The sequence below is a fragment of the Choloepus didactylus genome, chromosome 1 (genome assembly GCF_015220235.1).
Source record: "Choloepus didactylus isolate mChoDid1 chromosome 1, mChoDid1.pri, whole genome shotgun sequence".
Taxonomy (NCBI): domain Eukaryota; kingdom Metazoa; phylum Chordata; class Mammalia; order Pilosa; family Megalonychidae; genus Choloepus; species Choloepus didactylus.
In genome coordinates this window covers 133711579-133731671 of record NC_051307.1, presented here as the reverse complement: position 1 = coordinate 133731671, position 20093 = coordinate 133711579, and the positions used below count along the sequence as shown (strand labels likewise).

At 38.5% G+C, this 20093-nt stretch overlaps 2 protein-coding genes across 4 annotated transcripts in view; one reads left to right on the top strand and one right to left on the bottom strand.

The window, feature by feature from the left end:
* Window positions 1–20093, top strand: part of PPM1L (protein phosphatase, Mg2+/Mn2+ dependent 1L) — a 382513-nt gene that overhangs the window by 269125 nt on the left and 93295 nt on the right. The gene's annotated exons all lie outside the window — the stretch shown is intronic.
* On the bottom strand, window positions 5511–7831 carry LOC119510004 (RNA polymerase II elongation factor ELL2-like). Its single transcript, XM_037803986.1, has 2 exons — window positions 7709–7831; window positions 5511–7630 (listed from the first exon to the last, which is right to left on the bottom strand). Exons 1-2 carry the CDS (start codon window positions 7829–7831, stop codon window positions 5660–5662), a joined length of 2094 nt encoding a protein of 697 aa, XP_037659914.1. The 3' UTR covers window positions 5511–5659.

Here is a 20093-nt window from a genome sequence, read left to right as displayed (position 1 = left end):
CACCAGGCCATTGCACCCCAAACTGATAACTGATTTGTTGATCCAGGTATAGTGTATGCTGGTGCTACAGTGAGAAGGTTTTTTTCTTTGGTTGTTTGCTTTGTTTTATACTTGAGGATGTAAGTTTTGGTTAAGTTGTGTTCTCATTTTCATTTGTCCCAAGATATTTCCTAATTTCCTTTGTGATTTCTTCTTTGGCCCATTGGTTATTTGAGTGTATTGTTTAATATCCACAAATTTGTGAATTTTCCAGTTCTCCCTCTATCATTGATTTCTATCTTCATTCTATTGTGTTTTCAATATTTTTAAAACTGATTGAGACTTGTTTTATAACCTAACATATGGTCTATCCTGGGGAATGATCCCTATGCACTTGAGAATTCTTCTGTTAGTGAATGAAGTGTTCTGTGTATGTCTGCTAGGTCTCGTTCACTTATAGGATAGTCCAAGTCCTCTATTTCCTTATTAATCTTCTATCTAGATGTTCTATCCGTTACTATTTTTTCAAGTTGCAAAACTTTATTGGGCAAATTCATGCTTCTATCCATTATTGAAAGTGGTATATTGAGGTCTTCTGCTGTTATCATAGAGCTGTCTATTTCTCCCTTCACATCTGTCAGTGTTTGCTTCATATATTTTGGAGCTCTATTGTCAGGTCCATATATGTTTGTAAACATTATATCTTCTTGATAAATTAACCCTTTTATCAATGTATAGTGCCCCTCTTTGTCCCTTTGAACAGTTTTTTCCTTAAAGTCTAAGCCATCCCCTCTCTCTTTTGATTACTATTTGCATGGAATATTTTTTCTGTCCTTTCACTTTCAGCCTACTTGTGTCTTTGAATTTAAGTTGAGTCTCTTATAAATAGCATAAAGTGGGATCATGCTTTTTTTTTAAAATCCATTCTGCCAATGTCTGCCTTTTGACTGGAGAGTTTAATCCATTACTACACATGAGGATATAGAATTATAAACAGTGCTTGACATTAAGGTAGTAACTCCATAAGTGTTAGCTAATGTTATTATTAAATGCTCATAGGTAAAAATATTTGTTTTTGCCTCAATAATGAGCTATTTAACAAAAAGCTTACTACATTGTATACTTGTCTCTGGTGATGTTTAGCTACAATATTCCAAGGCTTGTTAGTGACTACATGAATTATGGAGCAGCATTTCCTAGTCTGGATTACTCCTGTGTTTGATAAATTATCTTGATATTCTGTAGTAGAGCCAGGGAGGGAGAAAGAAAGTCAGGAAGGAAAACATGGGAACTGAACCACAACCTTTTACACTAAAGAGGGTCAAAGTAGAACTGTTCACAAGATGGTGAAAAATTGCCTCTTTTTTGCACCAGGTCAAATAGCTGGAAAGCATTGCTCTGATAATGATTCTAAACCATCAGCAGCAGTCTACCTACATTGGAGTGACTTGGGGATCTTTGTAAAACTTTAGCTCAGGGATCTCACCTCTGGAGACTGATTTGGTACATTGGGAGGAGCTCAGACTCCCAGAATGAGTCTAATCTGTAACAGTAATCAACCTCTAATTTATAAAATAGGAAGCAGATGTCATAATAAGAACACAGAGTAGCAGTTCAGGCATGCTTAAGCTATAAAACCTGAATTTACAAATGGTGCCTGCAGACATACAAGTATTCACACCCTAGCCCTCATTTTGATGACAAAGCCTTTAGCACAGTTAACAGTTTCTCCTTAGCTCCTCATTTTTCTCCCATCAGAGGCTGATACACAAAGTCTACTCACCCCTATCCCCAACTCCTTTTTCTCCCTTTTTCTGTTACTGCTCATGGATTTCACTTTGAACAGTCTCTTTCTCATGTATGTAAGCAAATTCATACTGACACATTTGCTGGTCTCTTCTGCAATTCTTACTCCAATTTATTTTAGGGGGAAATATTATTTCTTCTCTCCATTTATTCATGATAAATGTTACTTCAAATATAGTTAATATTGCATTTGCTCATTCAAAATTAGTTATCAAAATATTATCAGGCATCTGCTCCATGCCAGTCACAGTTCTTTGTTCTGGAAATTCAGTTGTGACTGAGATGGACAAGATCCCTTTCCTGATAGAACTTACGGTGTAGTGGAGGAAACAAAATAATGAACAAATGGCTGATATAATGCAAAATGGTGGTAAGAACTCTGGAGAAAAATAAAGCAGGATAAGAGACTAGAGCTTGATGGGTGGAGGTTGGGGGAGGCTGAGGTGGGTGATCAGGGAAAGCCTTTGAATAGACTTGAATGAAGTGAAAGAGGGAACTATTCCAAGATCTGCAGGATGAGCCTTCCGGGCAAAGGGACTGTTGGGGATTGAATCATGTTCCCACAAAAGGCATGATCAGGTCCCAACCCCTGGTCCTGTGGGTGTGAACCCATTTGTAAATAGGACCTGTGAAGATGTTATTAGTTAAGGTGTGCATTAATAAGGATGGGCCTTAATCCAGTATGGCTGAAGTCCTTATAAGCAAAGGAAATTGAACACAGAAGAGAAGCCACGAGAGAAACAAGAAGCTGAAAGTCGACAGAACCCAGAAGAGAAAGGAAAAGATGTCACCATGTACATTACCATGTGATGAAAAAGCCAGGGAACCCCAAAGATTGCTGGCCAGCCAGGAGATACCAATGGCAGAAGGAAGCAAGCCTTCTACCCTCTGAAATTCTGAGTCAATAAATTCCTGTTGTTAAGCTAACTCATGGTATGTTATGTGTTTTAGCAGCTGGAAAACTAATATAGGGATACTGACAGATTGAAAGGGAGACACTGATATTTCTACATTAATAGTAGATACTTAAATATACCACTTTCAATAATGGATAGAACATCTAAACAGAAGATTAATAAGGAAGTAGAGGACTCAAGCAATACTCTAAACCAACTAGACCTAACAGACATACATAGAATACTTCACCCCCCCAAAACAGAATACACATTCTTATTGAATCCACCTGGATCATTTTCCAGAATAGACCATGTGTTAGGACACAGAACAAGTCTCAATAAATTAAAAAATATTGAAAGCATGCAAAGTATCTTCTTCAACCACAATGGAATAAAACTAGAAATCAACAACACAGGGAAAAATATAAAATTCACAGATATTTGGAAAGTAAACTCTACTTTTACTTTGTTGAAACAACCAATGAGTAAGGAGGAAACCACAAGAGAAATTAGGAAACATTTCAAGGCAAATGAAAACACAACATACCAAATTTACGAGATGCAGCAAAGGTAGTGCTGAGAGGGAAATTTATAGCTCTAAATGCTTACATTTAAAAAGAAGAAAGATTTCAAAGAAGAGACCTAACCTTAAAATGAAGAACTAGAAAAAGAAGAAAATAAATCCAAAGTGAGCAGAAAGGAAATAACAAAGATTTATCTTTCTAACCGGAGCAATTAAGCAAGAAAAAGAAATAAAGGCATCCAAATTGGAACGGAAGAAGTAAAACTTTCCCTATTTGCAGATATGATCCTATATCCAGAAAATCCTGCAAAAACCACAACAAAGCTCCTAGAGCTAATAAATGAATTCAGCAAAATGGTGGGATACAAGATCAATACCCCAAACTCAGTAATGTTTCTATACATTAGTAATGAACAACCTGAAGAAGAAATGAAGAAAAGAATTCCATTTAAAATAGCAACTATAAGAATCAAGTATCTAGTAATAAATCTAACCAAAGAGTAAAAGGCTTGTACACAGAAACTTACAAAATATTTCTAAAAGGTATTAAAGTAGACCTAAATAAATGGAAGGATATTCTGTGTTCTTGGATTGGAAAACTAAATATCATTAAGATGTCACTATTACCCAAAGCAATTTATAGATTCAATGCAATCCCAGTCAAGATTCCAACAACTTTCTTTGCAGAAATGGAAAAGCCAATCATAAAATTTACAGGAAGGGTAAGGGGCCTGTTCTGGTTTGTTAATACTGCCGTTATACAAAACACCAGAAATGGATGGGCTTTTATACAGGGGGTTTATTTGGTTACAAGGTTATAGTCTTAAGGCCATAAAGTATCCAAACAAAAGCATCAACATGAGTATACCTTCACTGGAGAAAGGCCATTAGCATCCAGAAAACCTCTGTTAGCTAGGAAGGTATGTGGCTGGTGTCTGCTTGGTCCCAGGTTGCCTTTCTTTTTTTTTTTTTTTTTTTTTTTTTTTTTTTGGAGACAAACATCTTTATTAAAGATACTACCAAAAATTTGGCAAACATTTCAAAACAGATTTGTAAACATAATGCTTCCCTTTTCAACTGGCAGCACTTTGAAAAGACAATACGATAAGACAACACAACTTGAATTAACATTAGTTCAAAATCCTTACATTTTTGACCATATAACTTATGTTCCCACATGATAAAACAAGTGATAGTTTAAATCAAAGTCAACAGATAAACTCCGTGAAATGAAAGTTTGTGCTGTTTGATGAATCACAGTATGTTATGGTTAAATATATCTGTTCTTTTTAATATTCCTGGCACCCAGGATGAAAAAAAAATCTTTAAATATACATTTCATGTAGGTAATAGCTTCTTTGCATATCTCTCTTCAAAAAATACTTTATAGCAGTATATAAATAGGTTACCTACACATTTAATTTTATAATTTTGTCCCAAAACTATAGATCTGTTTCATTTTCATAACATATCGATTTTGCCCAACATTAATAAAGCTGACAAACTGTTGAAATGGAAATGCTTTTGTCTTCCACAATAGAAGTAGCAATTTGACAGAAAAAAAAAAAACCTACAGTAACACTCGTCAGTTGTTTAACCTGAGCGTTTGGCCTACTAAGAGTAGCAGCTTTTTTTCCCTTCATGCATGCTCACATCCACACAACCTCTGCACACACACAGTTCGAGCACACGCTTCAGACGCTGGTAGGCCACAGTGTGCTTCCCATTGCTCTAATCAAGTGGGAAGCAGTGTAGCTAATGACTAACCACACTATGTACACAACTAGCAAACACCTTAAGGCAATCATTGCAATGGGGGGTTAACTTGTAGGGCAGATTTACTGTTCTAGATCAAGTCAGCCTGTATATACATATGTGTATGTGTATCTATATACGTACATACACACTTTTCTATTTCTTAACCCTCCAAAACAATGTTTTAATTTTTTTTTTGTATTTTGTGCAAATTTCTAAATATTCTACCACTTAAGGCAAAGAGTTTGCATTAAGAAAGGTCAGAAAATAGGCTTATGTTTATCCAAAAGCATTTCACCTTGCACATCACTTTTTTTTTAAGCACACAACTTTGAAGTGTGGACACTGGGTCCCTAATATTTAAAAAAGTCATTTCTAAAGACAAACACAAGTTTCTGAGGAAAAAAAATGATGTGAAGTATAGATATTGGATTTCCAATATCTATCTAAAAAGATCATTTCTTATTGACAAACAGAAGTCTTGAGGGGAAAAAGGGACCAGAAAAAGCAGCTTCAAAATTGCAAAGAAGCAAAGTAAAGTGAGGAAAAAAAAAAAAAAAAAAAAAAAAGAACTCAAGTTTACTAATACTGAAACTTTCAACAGGCAAAGTTTCATCTTTTTAGAATCTTAGAGCAACTCATTTGGAATTTTAAATAAATAAGCTTAAGTTTATTCACATCTTCTGGTCCCAGCAGAGTTTTAGTGCCATGACTCTGCTTGCTGTTGGTCAAATTCACCTATTAGTCTTTTGATGTGAGCCAGCTTGTTATGAAGATACTCGCATCTATATTTTTCTTCATGGTAATTGGGACTAGACTGCTTGATCTTCTGATATTCTTGTAAAACTTCTTCATGAACATTCTGATACTCCTTTGAGCCTGGAGAAAGGCGCTTTCGTTGTGCATCCAGTTTGATAAATCTGCTAGCTACAGTCTCCATCCTGGCATGCAAGGCCCTGTACTCATCATATTCAGCATTGAAGTCATCCTTGTAATTCTGGCGTTGCTCATAGGAGACAATAGCAATATATTTTATCAAATAATCTGGGAGTTCAATTGTTGAAGAAGGCTCCATAGAGGCAGTGCAACTCTCTTTAACTCCTTCATTGGAATTTGGACTGGAGTTATTTAGCTTGGCAATTTCCTCTTCTCTTTTAAGGTCCTCCTCCTTTTCCTCAGCAGTCTCAATGTCATGCTTTTTTATTTGGTCCTTTTCCTTGTGTTTTTTAGATTTCTTTTTGGACTTTTTGTGAGATATTGAATGGTTTTCTTCCATAGGCTTTGGACACTTTAGTAGAACTGAACCAGGGGGTAAGGTTTCCAGGGAAGTCCTAGAGGTATATTTGTCTTGTTGGTCCTCATAGATACTACCGTTTTGACTAAAACTGTCAACAGGTAGGTCTTGAGTCCCCCGGCCTTCTGGAGTGCTAGGGGAATTGGAGTTAGAAATTACAGTCTGAGGAGGATTTGAGACGGGCAGGTGGGTTGAAGGCAGCGGTGGAGCGGTGGGGATGGCAGCAGCTGCAGAGGGCAGTGGGAGACCCGCAGCAGACTTTTCACTGGTGGGATTCAAATGATCATTTAATGTTGGTGGTACTCTATTTGTCAGGTGAGATATTCGAGCTTTTTTATTCATTAAAGGATCAATGAAATCGGAATCCAAAAGTCGTTTCTGAGAAGGAGAAGATGCAGCGTTTCTACTAGAACATAAGGGAGATTCTGAACGGCTGGTGCCAGCAGCATTCTGAGATGGATTTAGTTTTCTAGAGAGCACTGACTCCAATGACCGTCTGTCTATTTCACTGTATCCAGGCCAGTCCCTTTGAAGCTCTTTAAAAACATAATCCTTTAAAGTATATGAGAGATCCTTAGGATTCAGATTGGCTACCTGTTGCAGAATTGCTCCGAGGGAGTTCTTGTCTTTTTGATTGACGCCATCTTTCTGCAATCTAGCAAGCAGCTCAGGTTTCTTGTAGGCCTTCAGTGCCAGTAAGTGAATCACCCTGTCCCTGTATGGCCGTTGAGAAACACTGCTGCTGCTGTGTGTCTTTCGAATTGTACTTGCAGGGTTCATGGGAGTTGACCTTTTCCTCTCAGGCACTGCATCTGAAACAGCTTGAGGTGCTTTCCGAATTTGCACTCTTTTCCCTACATATGGTCCACCAGGTTTGATAACTTTTGTGCTACGGTTGCGGGATTCCTCCTCTGCCTGGGTCATTCTTTCTCGTGTCATCTGGTACGAGTCATTTGTTGCACAAACTGTTATTTTATCTTGTATAAATCCCAGGCAATTGAGCTGGGAGGCTCCAGAGCTGGAGAATGTTTGCTGGATGCAATCAAAGCTGCCTTGAGGGTTGTCCTTTCCCACATTTGACAGATAGAAGTTAAAGTTATGTACTTCATTGTGGGGATCACTTTTGGGAATTTTGACAAGCCCTTGGAGCCCTTGGAACTGAATTGAAGGTCGAAAAGGAATTAAATTCTTGTGACTCTGGTAGGTCTCGAGAGCCCGGATCGCCGTCTCGGTGAGCTTCACATGAAGTACGGTGATGTTGTCCTGCCCCAGCCGCCCGCACGACAGTCCGTAGCGCTGCTCCTCCCACAGGCCCGCCGCCCCCCCCCGCCGCCATCTTAGACTCCCCGGGGTGCCGCCGCCGACGCCGCTCCGGCGCTAGCCTCTACTGCGGCCGCGGCTGCTCGGGCTTCTGCAGCCGCCGCCACAGCTACGGCCATCCCGCTGCTGACGTACTGTCATATACTGCGCGTAGCCAGACTTGGAGCTTTCACGGCCGCCACCCGCCCCACCCTCCGGCCCCCGCGCCCCGCCCCAGGCTCGCCTCATTGGCCCCGTTGCCCTCAGGACCGCCCTCATTGGCCGCCCTCCACTCTCACCCCAGGTTGCCTTTCAAAATGGTGTTATCCAAAATGTCCGGGTTAGCTTCTTGGGGCAAACTCTGGGCTAGTATCTCCAAAACATCAGCAAAAGTCTGCTTTCAACAGCCATCTCCAAAATGTCTCTCTTAGCTGCAGCAGCTCTGAGGTCTTTCTGTTTGTGAGGTCTTTTATAGGACTCCAGTAATTAAACCAAGACCCACACTGAATGGCAGGGTCCATATATCCATGGAAATAATTCAATCAAATGTTTCACCCACAGTTCATTGAGTCACATCTCCATTGAAGCACTCAATCAAAGGATTCCAATCCAGTCGACACTAATACATCTGCCCCCACAAGACTGCATCAAAGAAAATGGCGTTTTGGGGAACATAATACATCCAAACTGGCACAGGGCCCCAAATAGCCAAAGATATCTTGAAAAAGAAGAATGAGTTTGGAGGACTCATACTTCCCGATCTTAAAACTTACTACAAAGCTATAGTTATCAAAACATCATGGTATTGGCACAAGGACAGACATATAGACCAATGGAATAGAACTGAGAGCTCAAAGTCAACCCTCATGTTATGGTTAACTGACTTTTGACAAGGAGATGACGACCACTCAATTGGGGAAAAATAGTCTCTTTAACAAATGGTGCTAGGAAAACTGGATCTCTATTTGCAAAAGAGTGAAGGTGGGCCCCTACTTCATACCATATATGAAACTCAACTCTAAAGGGATCAAAGACCTAAATATGAGAGCCAAAACTATCAAACTCCTAGAAGAAAACATAGGGAAGTATCCTCAGGGCCTTGTGTTAGGCAATGGTTTCTTAGACTTCATACCCAGAGCACAAGCAACAAAAGAAAAAATAGGAAAATGGAGCCTCATCAAAATTAAAAACTTTTGTGCCTTAAAGGACCTTATCATTAAAGTAAAAAGACAACCTACACAATGGGAGAAAATATTTGAAAACCACATGTCTGGTAAGAGTTTAATATCCAGAATATATAAAGAAATCCTCCAACTCAACAACAGAAAGACAAATAACATAATTTAAAAATGGGCAAAAGACTTGAATAGACATTTCTCCAAAGAAGATATAGAAATGGCCAAAAAGCACATGAAAACACAACAACATCATTAGCCATTAGGGAAATGCAAATCAAAATCATGAGATACCACATTTCACACTCACTAGAATGGCTACTACTAAAAAAAGAAAACCAAAAAACAAAATTACAAGTGTTGGAGAGGGTGTTGGGAAATAGGAACAATCATTCATTGGTAGCAATGTAAAATAGTGCAGCCACTGTGGAAGACAGTCTGGCAGTTCCTCGGGAACATATAGAATTACATATGACTTAGCAATCTAACTTCTAGGTATATTCCCAAAGGAATTGAAAGCAGAGATTTGAACAGGCATTTGTACACCAGTGTTCATAGTGGCATTATTCACAATTGCCAAAAGATGGAAGCAACCTAAGTGCTATCAGCTAATATATAATGAATGGATAAACAAAATTTGGTATATACACACAGTGGAATATTATTCAGTCCTAAAAAGAAATTAAGTTCTAATACATGTGACAACATGGATGAACCATGAAGATACCATGTTGAGTGAAATAAGCCAGACAGAAGGGACAAATTTTGTATAATCTCACTGATATGAAATAATTAGAATAAGCAAACTCACAAAGTCAGAATATAGAATGTAGGTCACCAGGGTGTGTGGTGGGGTTAGGGAAGAAAGAGTTAAGACTTAAAAGGTACAGAGTTTCTATTTGGGATGATGGAAAAGTTTTGGTAATGGATGATGGTGATGGTAGCACAACATTGTGAATGTGATTAATAGCACTGAATTATACATTTGAATGTAGTTAAAAGGGGAACTTTTAGTTTGTATATATGTTACTAGAATAAAATTTTAAAAAAAAATTGTTCATAAACAGTGAACCCTAAGTTAAATCATGAACTATAGTTAATAGTACAGTTATAAAAATGTGCTTTCATCAGTTGTAACAAGCATATCGCACCAGTGCAAGGTTAATAATAGGGTGATGTTCCAGTTTGCTAATGCTGCCAGATTGCAAAACAGCAGAAATGGATTGGCTTTTATAAAAGGGGTTTTTTTTGGTTGCGCAGTTACAGTCTTAAGGCCATAAAGTGTCCAAGGTAATGCATCAACATTTGGGTACCTTCACTGGAGGATGGCCAATGGTGTCTGGAAAACCTCTGTTAGCTGGGAAGGCACGTGGCTGGCACCTGCTCTGGAATTCTGGTTTCAAAATGGCTTTCTCCCAGGACGTTCCTCTCTAGGCTTCAACTTCTCTCCAAAATGTCACTCTCAGTTGCTCTTGGGGCATTTGTCCTCTCAGCTTCTCCAGAGCAAAAGTCTGCTTTCAAAGGCCATCTCCAAAATGTCTGTAAACTGCAGTTCCTCTCTCAGCTCCTGTGCATTCTTCAAAGTGTCCCTCTTAGCTGTAGCAAGCTTGCTCCTTCTGTCTAAGCTTATGTAGTGCTCCAGTAAATTAATCAAGGCCCATGCTGAATGGGCAGGGCCACACCTCCATGGAAACCATCCAATGAAAGATCTCACCCAGAGTTGAGTGATCACATCTCCACGGAAACATCCCATCAAAAGCCTCCAACTCAATCAACATCAATAAGTTTCCTGCCCACACAAGACGGCATCAAAGATAATGGCATTATGGAGGACATAATACATCCAAACCAGCACAGGTGATATATGGGAATCCTGTATTTTATGCATGATTGTTATGTAAAACCACAATTTCTCTAATTAAGAATTTAAAAACAAAACAAAACACTAATACAAGCAAAGGCAAGGGCTCTGAGGCCAGAATAAATGTGTCCTTAAAGAACAACAGAAGGAGCAAGAGAGTGAGGAAGGGGAAATGGTATTGGGAAGTTTGAGTAAAGAGAGAAATCTGTGGAATAGTTAACTCAGACTGAAGGATCGATTTAACTAGAGAAATATGGTAAAAATACAGTGATGAAGGGTCCACCTGAGATTTACAGTCATAAATTTAAGATAATACCAATCAGAAAGAGTTTTGATTGATCAGGAGATCTTGCTGATAAGAAGTTCCAGTAGACACAGTGGAAAAGTGGGGGTTAGGGGTTGGTTGCAAATGGGAGAAATGGGCCACAGGAATAGCTTAGGGGATACATAGAGACAAATTGGGATGAGTCTGGGCAATGTGGCTTGGACTTGTGATGGTGACTGAGGTAAACAGGGACATACATAGTGGTGAATGATAATCTTTTGGGGGAAGATGAATAAAACCTCCTTTTAGGGATTGCTCTCTGGGCTTGAGACTCCTTAATATCTGCCCCACCCCCATGGAACCTCTGATTTTTATTTGGGTGCAATGTCTTCTAGAATAAAAACTGTATTTTCCAGCCTTCCTTCCAGCTAAATATGGCCCTGTGGTACTTTGTATCACTGCTGGGGATTCAGAGTCTCTGGCAAGTGCTTCTGATTGCCAGGCATAGGCCTTGTGCTAGTCTCATCAAGGGAAGTGCAAAAAAATCTACCTAAGCTGTTTGTAACAGCAAACAGTCAAACAATCTATACACCAAGCAATAACAAATAACTGGAGTAAGCTAAAGGTTCAAAATAACCTGGAATAACCTAAAAATTCACCATTGGAGGATTAGTTGGAACAACTTCAAATAAGGGATTAGATGGAAAAATGAAATGTCTGATAACATGTCATTAATTAGAATTATCTAAATGTCCTTCAACCTTATACATAAAAATTGAAAATATAAGCAAATAGATTACAGGGCAAGTAAACATAGTTGTTTTAAGATGATGTACAAAAAAATATTTAAAATAGAGACCATACCACAAATCCTCTGAAATCTCAGGATTTGGGGGAGTTATGGTTTCTTTTACAATGTTTTCATCGTATTTATTATAAAAGCAAAGGATGCTTATTCTTGAGCAATCAAAAAATGCAGACAACCAAAAGAATATTTAAAAATTCATAATTCTCTTTAGAGACAAATACTCTACCATCGTGTATATTTTTGCAGAATCTCTTGTCTATACATATATAATCCTCTTTTATTATTTTCTATAAAATTGGAATCATTCTGTACGACTGGTTTATAACTTACCATACTATTATAAGCCACCCACTAATTTTGGATATTTCAGCTATTCCAACTAATCCCTGTTATGGGCCTTTCATTTGTTCTGACTAATCATTCACTTACTGTTAGACTTTTAGGTTGCTGTAACTTTTCACTGTTGACATGATAGGAATAATTGGCTAGAAATGAATTAGAAATTCTTTAAGAGAAAACATAAATAAATAAAACAACATAAAAGAAAAATGTTTAAGGCTGTTTAGGAGATGTTCTCTTAACAAACCTCCACTTAAATGACTTGTCAAATGAACTGTGTATCTGGTCTCCCTGTAAAACATGTTGACTGACACCCACGGGAAGCTGAACCTTTGCAGAACATAGCTGCTCTCCACTGCATACTCCTCTGGTACATTAGCTTCACCAGGGCTGGGATTTTTATGTTTTATTTAATGATTTATCCTAAGTGCTTTAGAACATTGCCTCACATTTATTGAAAGAATGAGGAAAAATTTGTAAAAATCTAGGATTCCACTTGCAGATTACTTTAAGTCATTGTTCTACTTTAGAGAATCCAAAACTGGCCACCTGAGATCAGTGGTTCTCAAACTTCAGCATGTATCAGAATCAACTGGAGGGCTTATCCCCACCTTGGAGTTTCTGATTCCGTAAGTCTGGGATGGGCCCTGAAAATGTGCTTTTCTAAAGCATTCCCAGGTAATACTGATGCTGCTGGTCAAGGGACCACACTTTGTGACAACTTGAACTCGGGTATTGGAGTTTAGTCTCAAATGTGCTGGTTAATGGAGTTCCTACTGTACTTAAAATTTGATCAAGTATGAGAGACAGTGTCTAGGAAAAGAACCATAGATGATACATTGGACCATTTTTGGTTGTTGTTCCAAGCCAGAGAACAATGTCTAGCTAATTTAAGCAGAAAAGGAATTTATTGGAAGGTGATTGTATAGATCATCAATTTACTGGGAAGGCTGGAAAAACAGGCTAGGAAAATATGCAGGAATAGAGGAAGGCCACACCTGAAATATCACCACTGAACCAGTCCAATGACAATACTGCTTCCATCGCTTATATCATCAGCATTGGGTGCTAGATGCTAGTGATACCATTGTTTCTCCTAGAAACTGGCTGGTGCTTCCACTGCCTGAAAGAGTTCTCACCCGTCCCTGCAATTTTTCATCCTTAGATCTGGATTCGGAGTCTAGAGAGGTGATCTGATCAGCCAGGCCTTGGTCATGTGTGGCATCCTAGCTGGGAAGACAGGCTGGGAAAGTGAAATCTGGACTTTTCATTTCTGTAGCAGGAGGTGGACCCTGCTTCCCACCAATACTAAAATGATGAGGATATCCCCAAATATGGTATATTTCCACTGAAGATGACTTTTGAGTTTGACATTGAATGAAAGGAAGAGTGATAATGCTGTTGGCAGAAATGTGACAGGAGAAGCCATATTGAGAAAAAACTTGTCTTCTTTTATATGTTTCAGTTATAATTATTTAAGTATTTCACAAGAAACCTGGGCAGTGCCGGGCAGTCCCATTATGAGAAGCTGAATGAACTGGTTTAATGACTAACTCATTGTCACCTTAAGAGTGATGTTAGTGCAGGCCTGAATAAGACTAAGCAAATTCCAGATCTTGGTAACTGACCTTATTCTGGCTCTAATAGTCTCTTGATGAGCCAGACATAATCAGGTGGACAAGCAGGAAGAAAAGATATATTTTGTTTGGGTTTTTTAGTATTGTAAATTGTCTCCTCTCTTCTAGATTAGACAAGGACAGACTGTTGCCAATAAATTATGTGTGTCCTGAAGAACCTACCAGGACTTAAAACAGCTGAAAACCATGTGAAACAGGATCCAAGTCACATATACAAGGAAATTCATTTGATAAAGAGCACATCACAGAACATATTTGAAAAATACAACAGAAGAGAAGTAGTATATAACCAAAAGCTCCTGTTACACAAAGTATTTTGAATATACTAGCAGCTTTTGTATTCAGGAAAAGTAACACTATTGGAAAATTCCTCTCTCTTGAAAGACATTTCTACATTCCATCTTCCACATTAAGAATAACATAATGAATGTACCCCAAAATTGTATTAAAATGACCACAAACACCATACTTACCCGTAACAGGATTGGTTTTCACCTGGGACTCACTATTCCAGTTGTTCACAGCCAGCATCTGTTCTAATTAGTTGGCATCTGTGCCTTCCTGGTTGTTAATGTTTTTATCATCATTCCTAATATAGTATGTACTTGTTTGTCAAATAGCAAAAAGTGTGTATAAGTTAAAGTATCAGGAACAAAGCTCATCAACTTTTATTTGATGTGATATGGTTTTTATCACTGTCATTCTTGTACTTGCCTTCCTCCTCCCTTTTTTTCCTTTTGCAGGAAATCATACATTTTGTCATCACCTTCACCAGAGTCATAGAATTCAAAAGGGTATTTTTGAGGGAAATTTTTGCAGGTATCTTGAAGAGATGCCTGGGGAGTCTTGGAGCCACTGGATAATATTTTATGAAATTGAGCAAGAATGAATATATGTATTGGCAGTTTTAGTAGCATTGTGAAAAGTCTTTTCTTTAGTGCAAATTTTCATGAAGCAAGAATAAATGTTGATCATTAAGTTATATCCCTATAACACAAGGATCATTTGTAAAGCACTATACGTGAAAAGTGATACGATCCCTGTAATCCCAGAACTGACAGGATTGACATAAAAGTTATTTCATAATAGTATTTATTTATAGTGAACTACAAAGTACATGGGTCTTTAATGAAGAACTTGATCTGGTAAGAGAATGGGTTTCAGTTTTATGCATCTAAAAAAAAAAAGCTGTTTGTGAAAGGAGCCATGTTTTCTCAGTAAAGGCCACTCAAAGTATCACATGGATGCTACTCTGGGCAAAGCAAACACAATTTTGGTGTAGCACCGGGTAAAATGTAAAAACCTTAATAATAGCCTACTTTTTGAGCACATTCTATGTCCCTGCTTCTTTTTATGCATTCTGCATGTGACAGCTCATTTAATCTTCACACCAAGCCTAGAGGAAGATACATTAATATGTACCTTTTGTGTGTGTGTGTGTGTGTGTGTGTGTTTATTTTTTTTAATCTTCATTTTATTGAGATATATTCACATACCACACAGTCATACAAAACAAATCGCACTTTCGATTGTTCACAGTACCATTACATAGTTGTACATTCATCACCTAAATCAATCCCTGACACCTTCATTAGCACACACACAAAAATAACAAGAATAATAATTAGAGTGAAAAAGAGCAATTGAAGTAAAAAAGAACACTGGGTACCTTTGTCTGTTTGTTTCCTTCCCCTATTTTTCTACTCATCCATTCATAAACTAGACAAAGTGGAGTGTGGTCCTTATGGCTTTCCCGATCCCATTGTCACCCCTCATAAGCTACATTTTTATACAACTGTCTTCAAGATTCATGGGTTCTGGGTTGTAGTTTGATAGTTTCAGGTATCCACCACCAGCTACCCCAATTCTTTAGAACCTAAAAAGGGTTGTCTAAAGTGTGCGTAAGAGTGCCCACCAGAGTGACCTCTCAGCTCCTTTTGGAATCTCTCTGCTACTGAAGCTTATTTCATTTCCTTTCACATCCCCCTTTTGGTCAAGAAGATGTTCTCCGTCCCACGATGCCAGGTCTACATTCCTCCCCGGGAGTCATATTCTACGTTGCCAGGGAGATTCACTCCCCTGGGTGTCTGATCCCATGTAGGGGGGAGGGCAGTGATTTCACCTTTCAAGTTGGCTTAGCTAGAGAGAGAGGGCCACATCTGAGCAACAAAGAAGCATTCGGGAGGAGGCTCTTAGGCACAATTATAGGGAGGCCTAGCCTCTCCTTTGCAGCAACCGTCTTCCCCAGGGTAAAACCTATGGTAGAGGGCTCAACCCATCAAACCACCAGCCCTCTATATCTGTGGTCCTGTTAGCAACCATCGAGGTGGGGTAGGCAAATACCCCTGCATTCTCCACAGGTTCCTCAAGGGGGCACTACATCTTTTTTTCCTTGTTTTTCTTTTCTTTTTTGTTTTTTTTAACTTTCCCTTCTTTTTTTTTTTTTTTTTTTTTTTTAATCATCATTTTATTGAGATATATTCACATACCACGCAGTCATACAAAACAAATTGTACTTTCGATTGTTTACAGTACCATTACATAGTTGTACATTCATCACCTAAATCAATCCCTGACACCTTCATTAGCACACACACAAAAATAACAAGAATAATAATTAGAGTGAAAAAGAGCAATTGAAGTAAAAAAGAACACTAGGTACCTTTGTCTGTTTGTTTGCTTCCCCTACTTTTCTACACATCGATCCATAAACTAGACAAAGTGGAGTTTGGTCCTTATGGCATTCCCAATCCCACTGTCACCCCTCATAAGCTACATTTTTATACAACTGTCTTCGAGATTCATGGGTTCTGGGTTGTAGTTTAATAGTTTCAGGTATCCACCACCAGCTACCCCAATTCTTTAGAACCTAAAAAAGGTTGTCTAAAGTGTGCGTAAGAGTGCCCACCAGAGTGATCTCTCGGCTCGTTTTGGAATCTCTCTGCCACTGAAGCTTATTTCATTTCCTTTCACATCCCCCTTCTGGTCAAGAAGATGTTCTCCATCCCACGATGCCGGGTCTACATTCCTCCCCGGGAGTCATATTCCACGTTGCCAGGGAGATTCACTTCCCTGGGTGTCTGATCCCACGTAGGGGGGAGGGCAGTGATTTCACCTTTCAAGTTGGCTTAGCCAGAGAGAGAGGGCCACATCTGAGCAACAAAGAGGCATTCAGGAGGAGACTCTTAGGCACAAATACAGGAAGGCCTAGCCTCTCCTTTCCAGCAACCGTCTTCCCAAGGGTAAAACTTATGGTAGAGGGCTCAACCCATCAAACCACCAGTCCCCTATGTCTGTGGTCATGTTAGCAACCATGGAGGTGGGGTAGGCGAATACCCCTGCATTCTCCACAGGCTCCTCAAGGGGGCACTACATCGTTTTTTTTTTTTTTTTTTTCCTTGTTTGTCTTTTTTCTTTTTTTTTTTTTTTAACTTTCCCTTCTTTTTTCAAATCAACTGTATGAAAAAAAAAAGTTAAAAAGAAAACAAACATACAATAAAAGAACATTTCAAAGAGACCATAGCAAGGGAGTAAGAAAAAGACAACTAACCTAAGATAACTGCTTAACTTCCAACATGTTCCTACTTTACCCCAAGAAAGTTACATACTATAGCAACATTTCAGTGAACTTGTTCCTACTACATCCATCAGAAATTAACAGACCATAGTCATTTCTGGGCATCCCCAGAACGTTAAATAGCTTATCTGTTCTTCTTGGATTATTGTTCCCCCTTCCTTAATTGCTCTCTACTGCTAGTTCCCCTACATTCTACATTATAAACCATTTGTTTTACATTTTTCAAAGTTCACATTAGTGGTAGCATATAATATTTCTCTTTTTGTGCCTGGCTTATTTCGCTCAGCATTATGTCTTCAAGGTTCATCCATGTTGTCATATGTTTCACGAGATCGTTCCTTCTTACTGCCGCGTAGTATTCCATCGTGTGTATATACCACATTTTATTTATCCACTCATCTGTTGATGGACATTTGGGTTGTTTCCATCTCTTGGCAATTGTGAATAATGCTGCTATGAACATTGGCGTGCAGATATCTGTTCGTGTCACTGCTTTCCGATCTTCCGGGTATATCCCGAGAAGTGCAATCGCTGGATCGAATGGTAGCTCTATCTCTAGTTTTCTAAGGAACTGCCAGACTGACTTCCAGAGTGGCTGAACCATTATACAGTCCCACCAACAATGAATAAGAGTTCCAATTTCTCCACATCCCCTCCAGCATTTGTAGTTTCCTGTTTGTTTAATGGCAGCCATTCTAACCGGTGTTAGATGGTATCTCATTGTGGTCTTAATTTGCATCTCTCTAATAGCTAGTGAAGCTGAACATTTTTTCATGTGTTTCTTGGCCATTTGTATTTCCTCTTCAGAGAACTGTCTTTTCATATCTTTTGCCCATTTTATAATTGGGCTGTCTGTACTATTGTCATTGAGTTGTAGGATTTCTTTGTATATGCAAGATATCAGTCTTTTGTCAGATACATGGTTTCCAAAAATTTTTTCCCATTGAGTTGGCTGCCTCTTTACCTTTTTGAGAAATTCCTTTGAGGTGCAGAAACTTCTAAGCTTGAGGAGTTCCCATTTATCTATTTTCTCTTTTGTTGCTTGTGCTTTGGGTGTAAAGTCTAGGAAGTGGCCTCCTAATACAAGGTCTTGAAGATGTTTTCCTACATTATCTTCTAGGAGTTTTATGGTACTTTCTTTTATATTGAGATCTTTGGTCCATTTTGAGTTAATTTTTGTGTAGGGGGTGAGGTAGGGGTCCTCTTTCATTCTTTTGGATATGGATATCCAACTCTCCCAGCCCCATTTGTTGAAAAGACCATTATGGCTCAGTTCGGTGAGTTTGGGGGCCTTATCAAAGATCAGTCGGCCATAGATCTGAGGGTCTATCTCTGAATTCTCAATTCGATTCCATTGATCTATATGTCTATCTTTGTGCCAGTACCATGCTGTTTTGGCAACTGTGGCTTTATAATAAGCTTCAAAGTCAGGGAGTGTAAGTCCTCCCACTTCGTTTTTCTTTTTTAGAGTGTCTTTAGCAATTCGAGGCATCTTCCCTTTCCAAATAAATTTGATAACTAGCTTTTCCAAGTCTGCAAAGTAGGTTGTTGGAATTTTGATTGGGATTGCATTGAATCTGTAGATGAGTTTGGGTAGAATTGACATCTTAATGACATTTAGCCTTCCTATCCATGAACATGGAATATTTTTCCATCTTTTAAGGTCCCCTTCTATTTCTTTTAGTAGAGTTATGTAGTTTTCTTTGTATAGGTCTTTTACATCTTTGGTTAAGTTTATTCCTAGGTACTTGATTTTTTTAGTTGCTATTGAAAATGGTATCTTTTTCTTGAGTGTCTCTTCAGTTTGTTCATTTCTAGCATATAGAAACATTACTGACTTATGTGCATTAATCTTGTATCCCGCTACTTTGCTAAATTTGTTTATTAGCTCTAGTAGGTGTATCGTTGATTTCTCAGGGTTTTCTAGATATAAGATCATATCATCTGCAAACAATGACAGTTTTACTTCTTCTTTTCCAATTTGGATGCCTTTTATTTCTTTGTCTTGCCGGATTGCCCTGGCTAGCACTTCCAGCACAATGTTGAATAACAGTGGTGACAGCGGGCATCCTTGTCTTGTTCCTGATCTTAGAGGGAAGGCTTTCAGTCTCTCACCATTGAGTACTATGCTGGCTGTGGGTTTTTCATATATGCTCTTTATCATGTTGAGGAAGTTTCCTTCAATTCCTACCTTTTGAAGTGTTTTTATCAAAAACGGATGTTGGATTTTGTCAAATGCTTTTTCAGCATCTATTGAGATGATCAATTGATTTTTCCCTTTCGAGTTTTTAATGTGTTGTAATACATTGATTGTTTTTCTTATGTTGAACCATCCTTGCATGCCTGGAATGAACCCCACTTGGTCATGGTGTATGATTTTTTAATGTGTCTTTGGATTCGATTTGCAAGTATTTTGTTGAGGATTTTTGCATCTATATTCATTAGGGAGATTGGCCGGTAGTTTTCCTTTTTTGTAGCATCTTTGCCTGGTTTTGGTATTAGATTGATGTTAGCTTCATAAAATGAGTTAGGTAGTGTTCCATTTTTTTCAATGTTTTGAAAGAGTTTGAGTAAGATTGGTGTCAGTTCTTTCTGGAAAGTTTGGTAGAATTCCCCTGTGAAGCCATCTGGCCCTGGGCATTTATTTGTGGGAAGATTTTTGATGACTGATTGGATCTCTTTGCTTGTGATGGGTTGGTTGAGGTCTTCTATTTCTTCTCTGGTCAGTCTAGGTTGTTCATATGTTTCCAGGAAATTGTCCATTTCTTCTACATTATCCAGTTTGTTGTCATACAGTTGTTCATAATATCCTCTTATAATTTTTTTAATTTCTTCAGGATCTGCAGTTATGTCACCTTTTTCATTCATTATTTTGTTTA

Coding starts and splice junctions, on each gene's coding strand:
- LOC119510004 (XM_037803986.1), bottom strand. CDS start 7,831: ATGAGGGCGGTCCTGAGGGCAACGGGGCCAATGAGGCGAGCCTGGGGC. Junction 7,631..7,708: donor GCTACGCGCAGTATATGACA/GTACGTCAGCAG, acceptor AGTAGAGGCTAG/CGCCGGAGCGGCGTCGGCGG.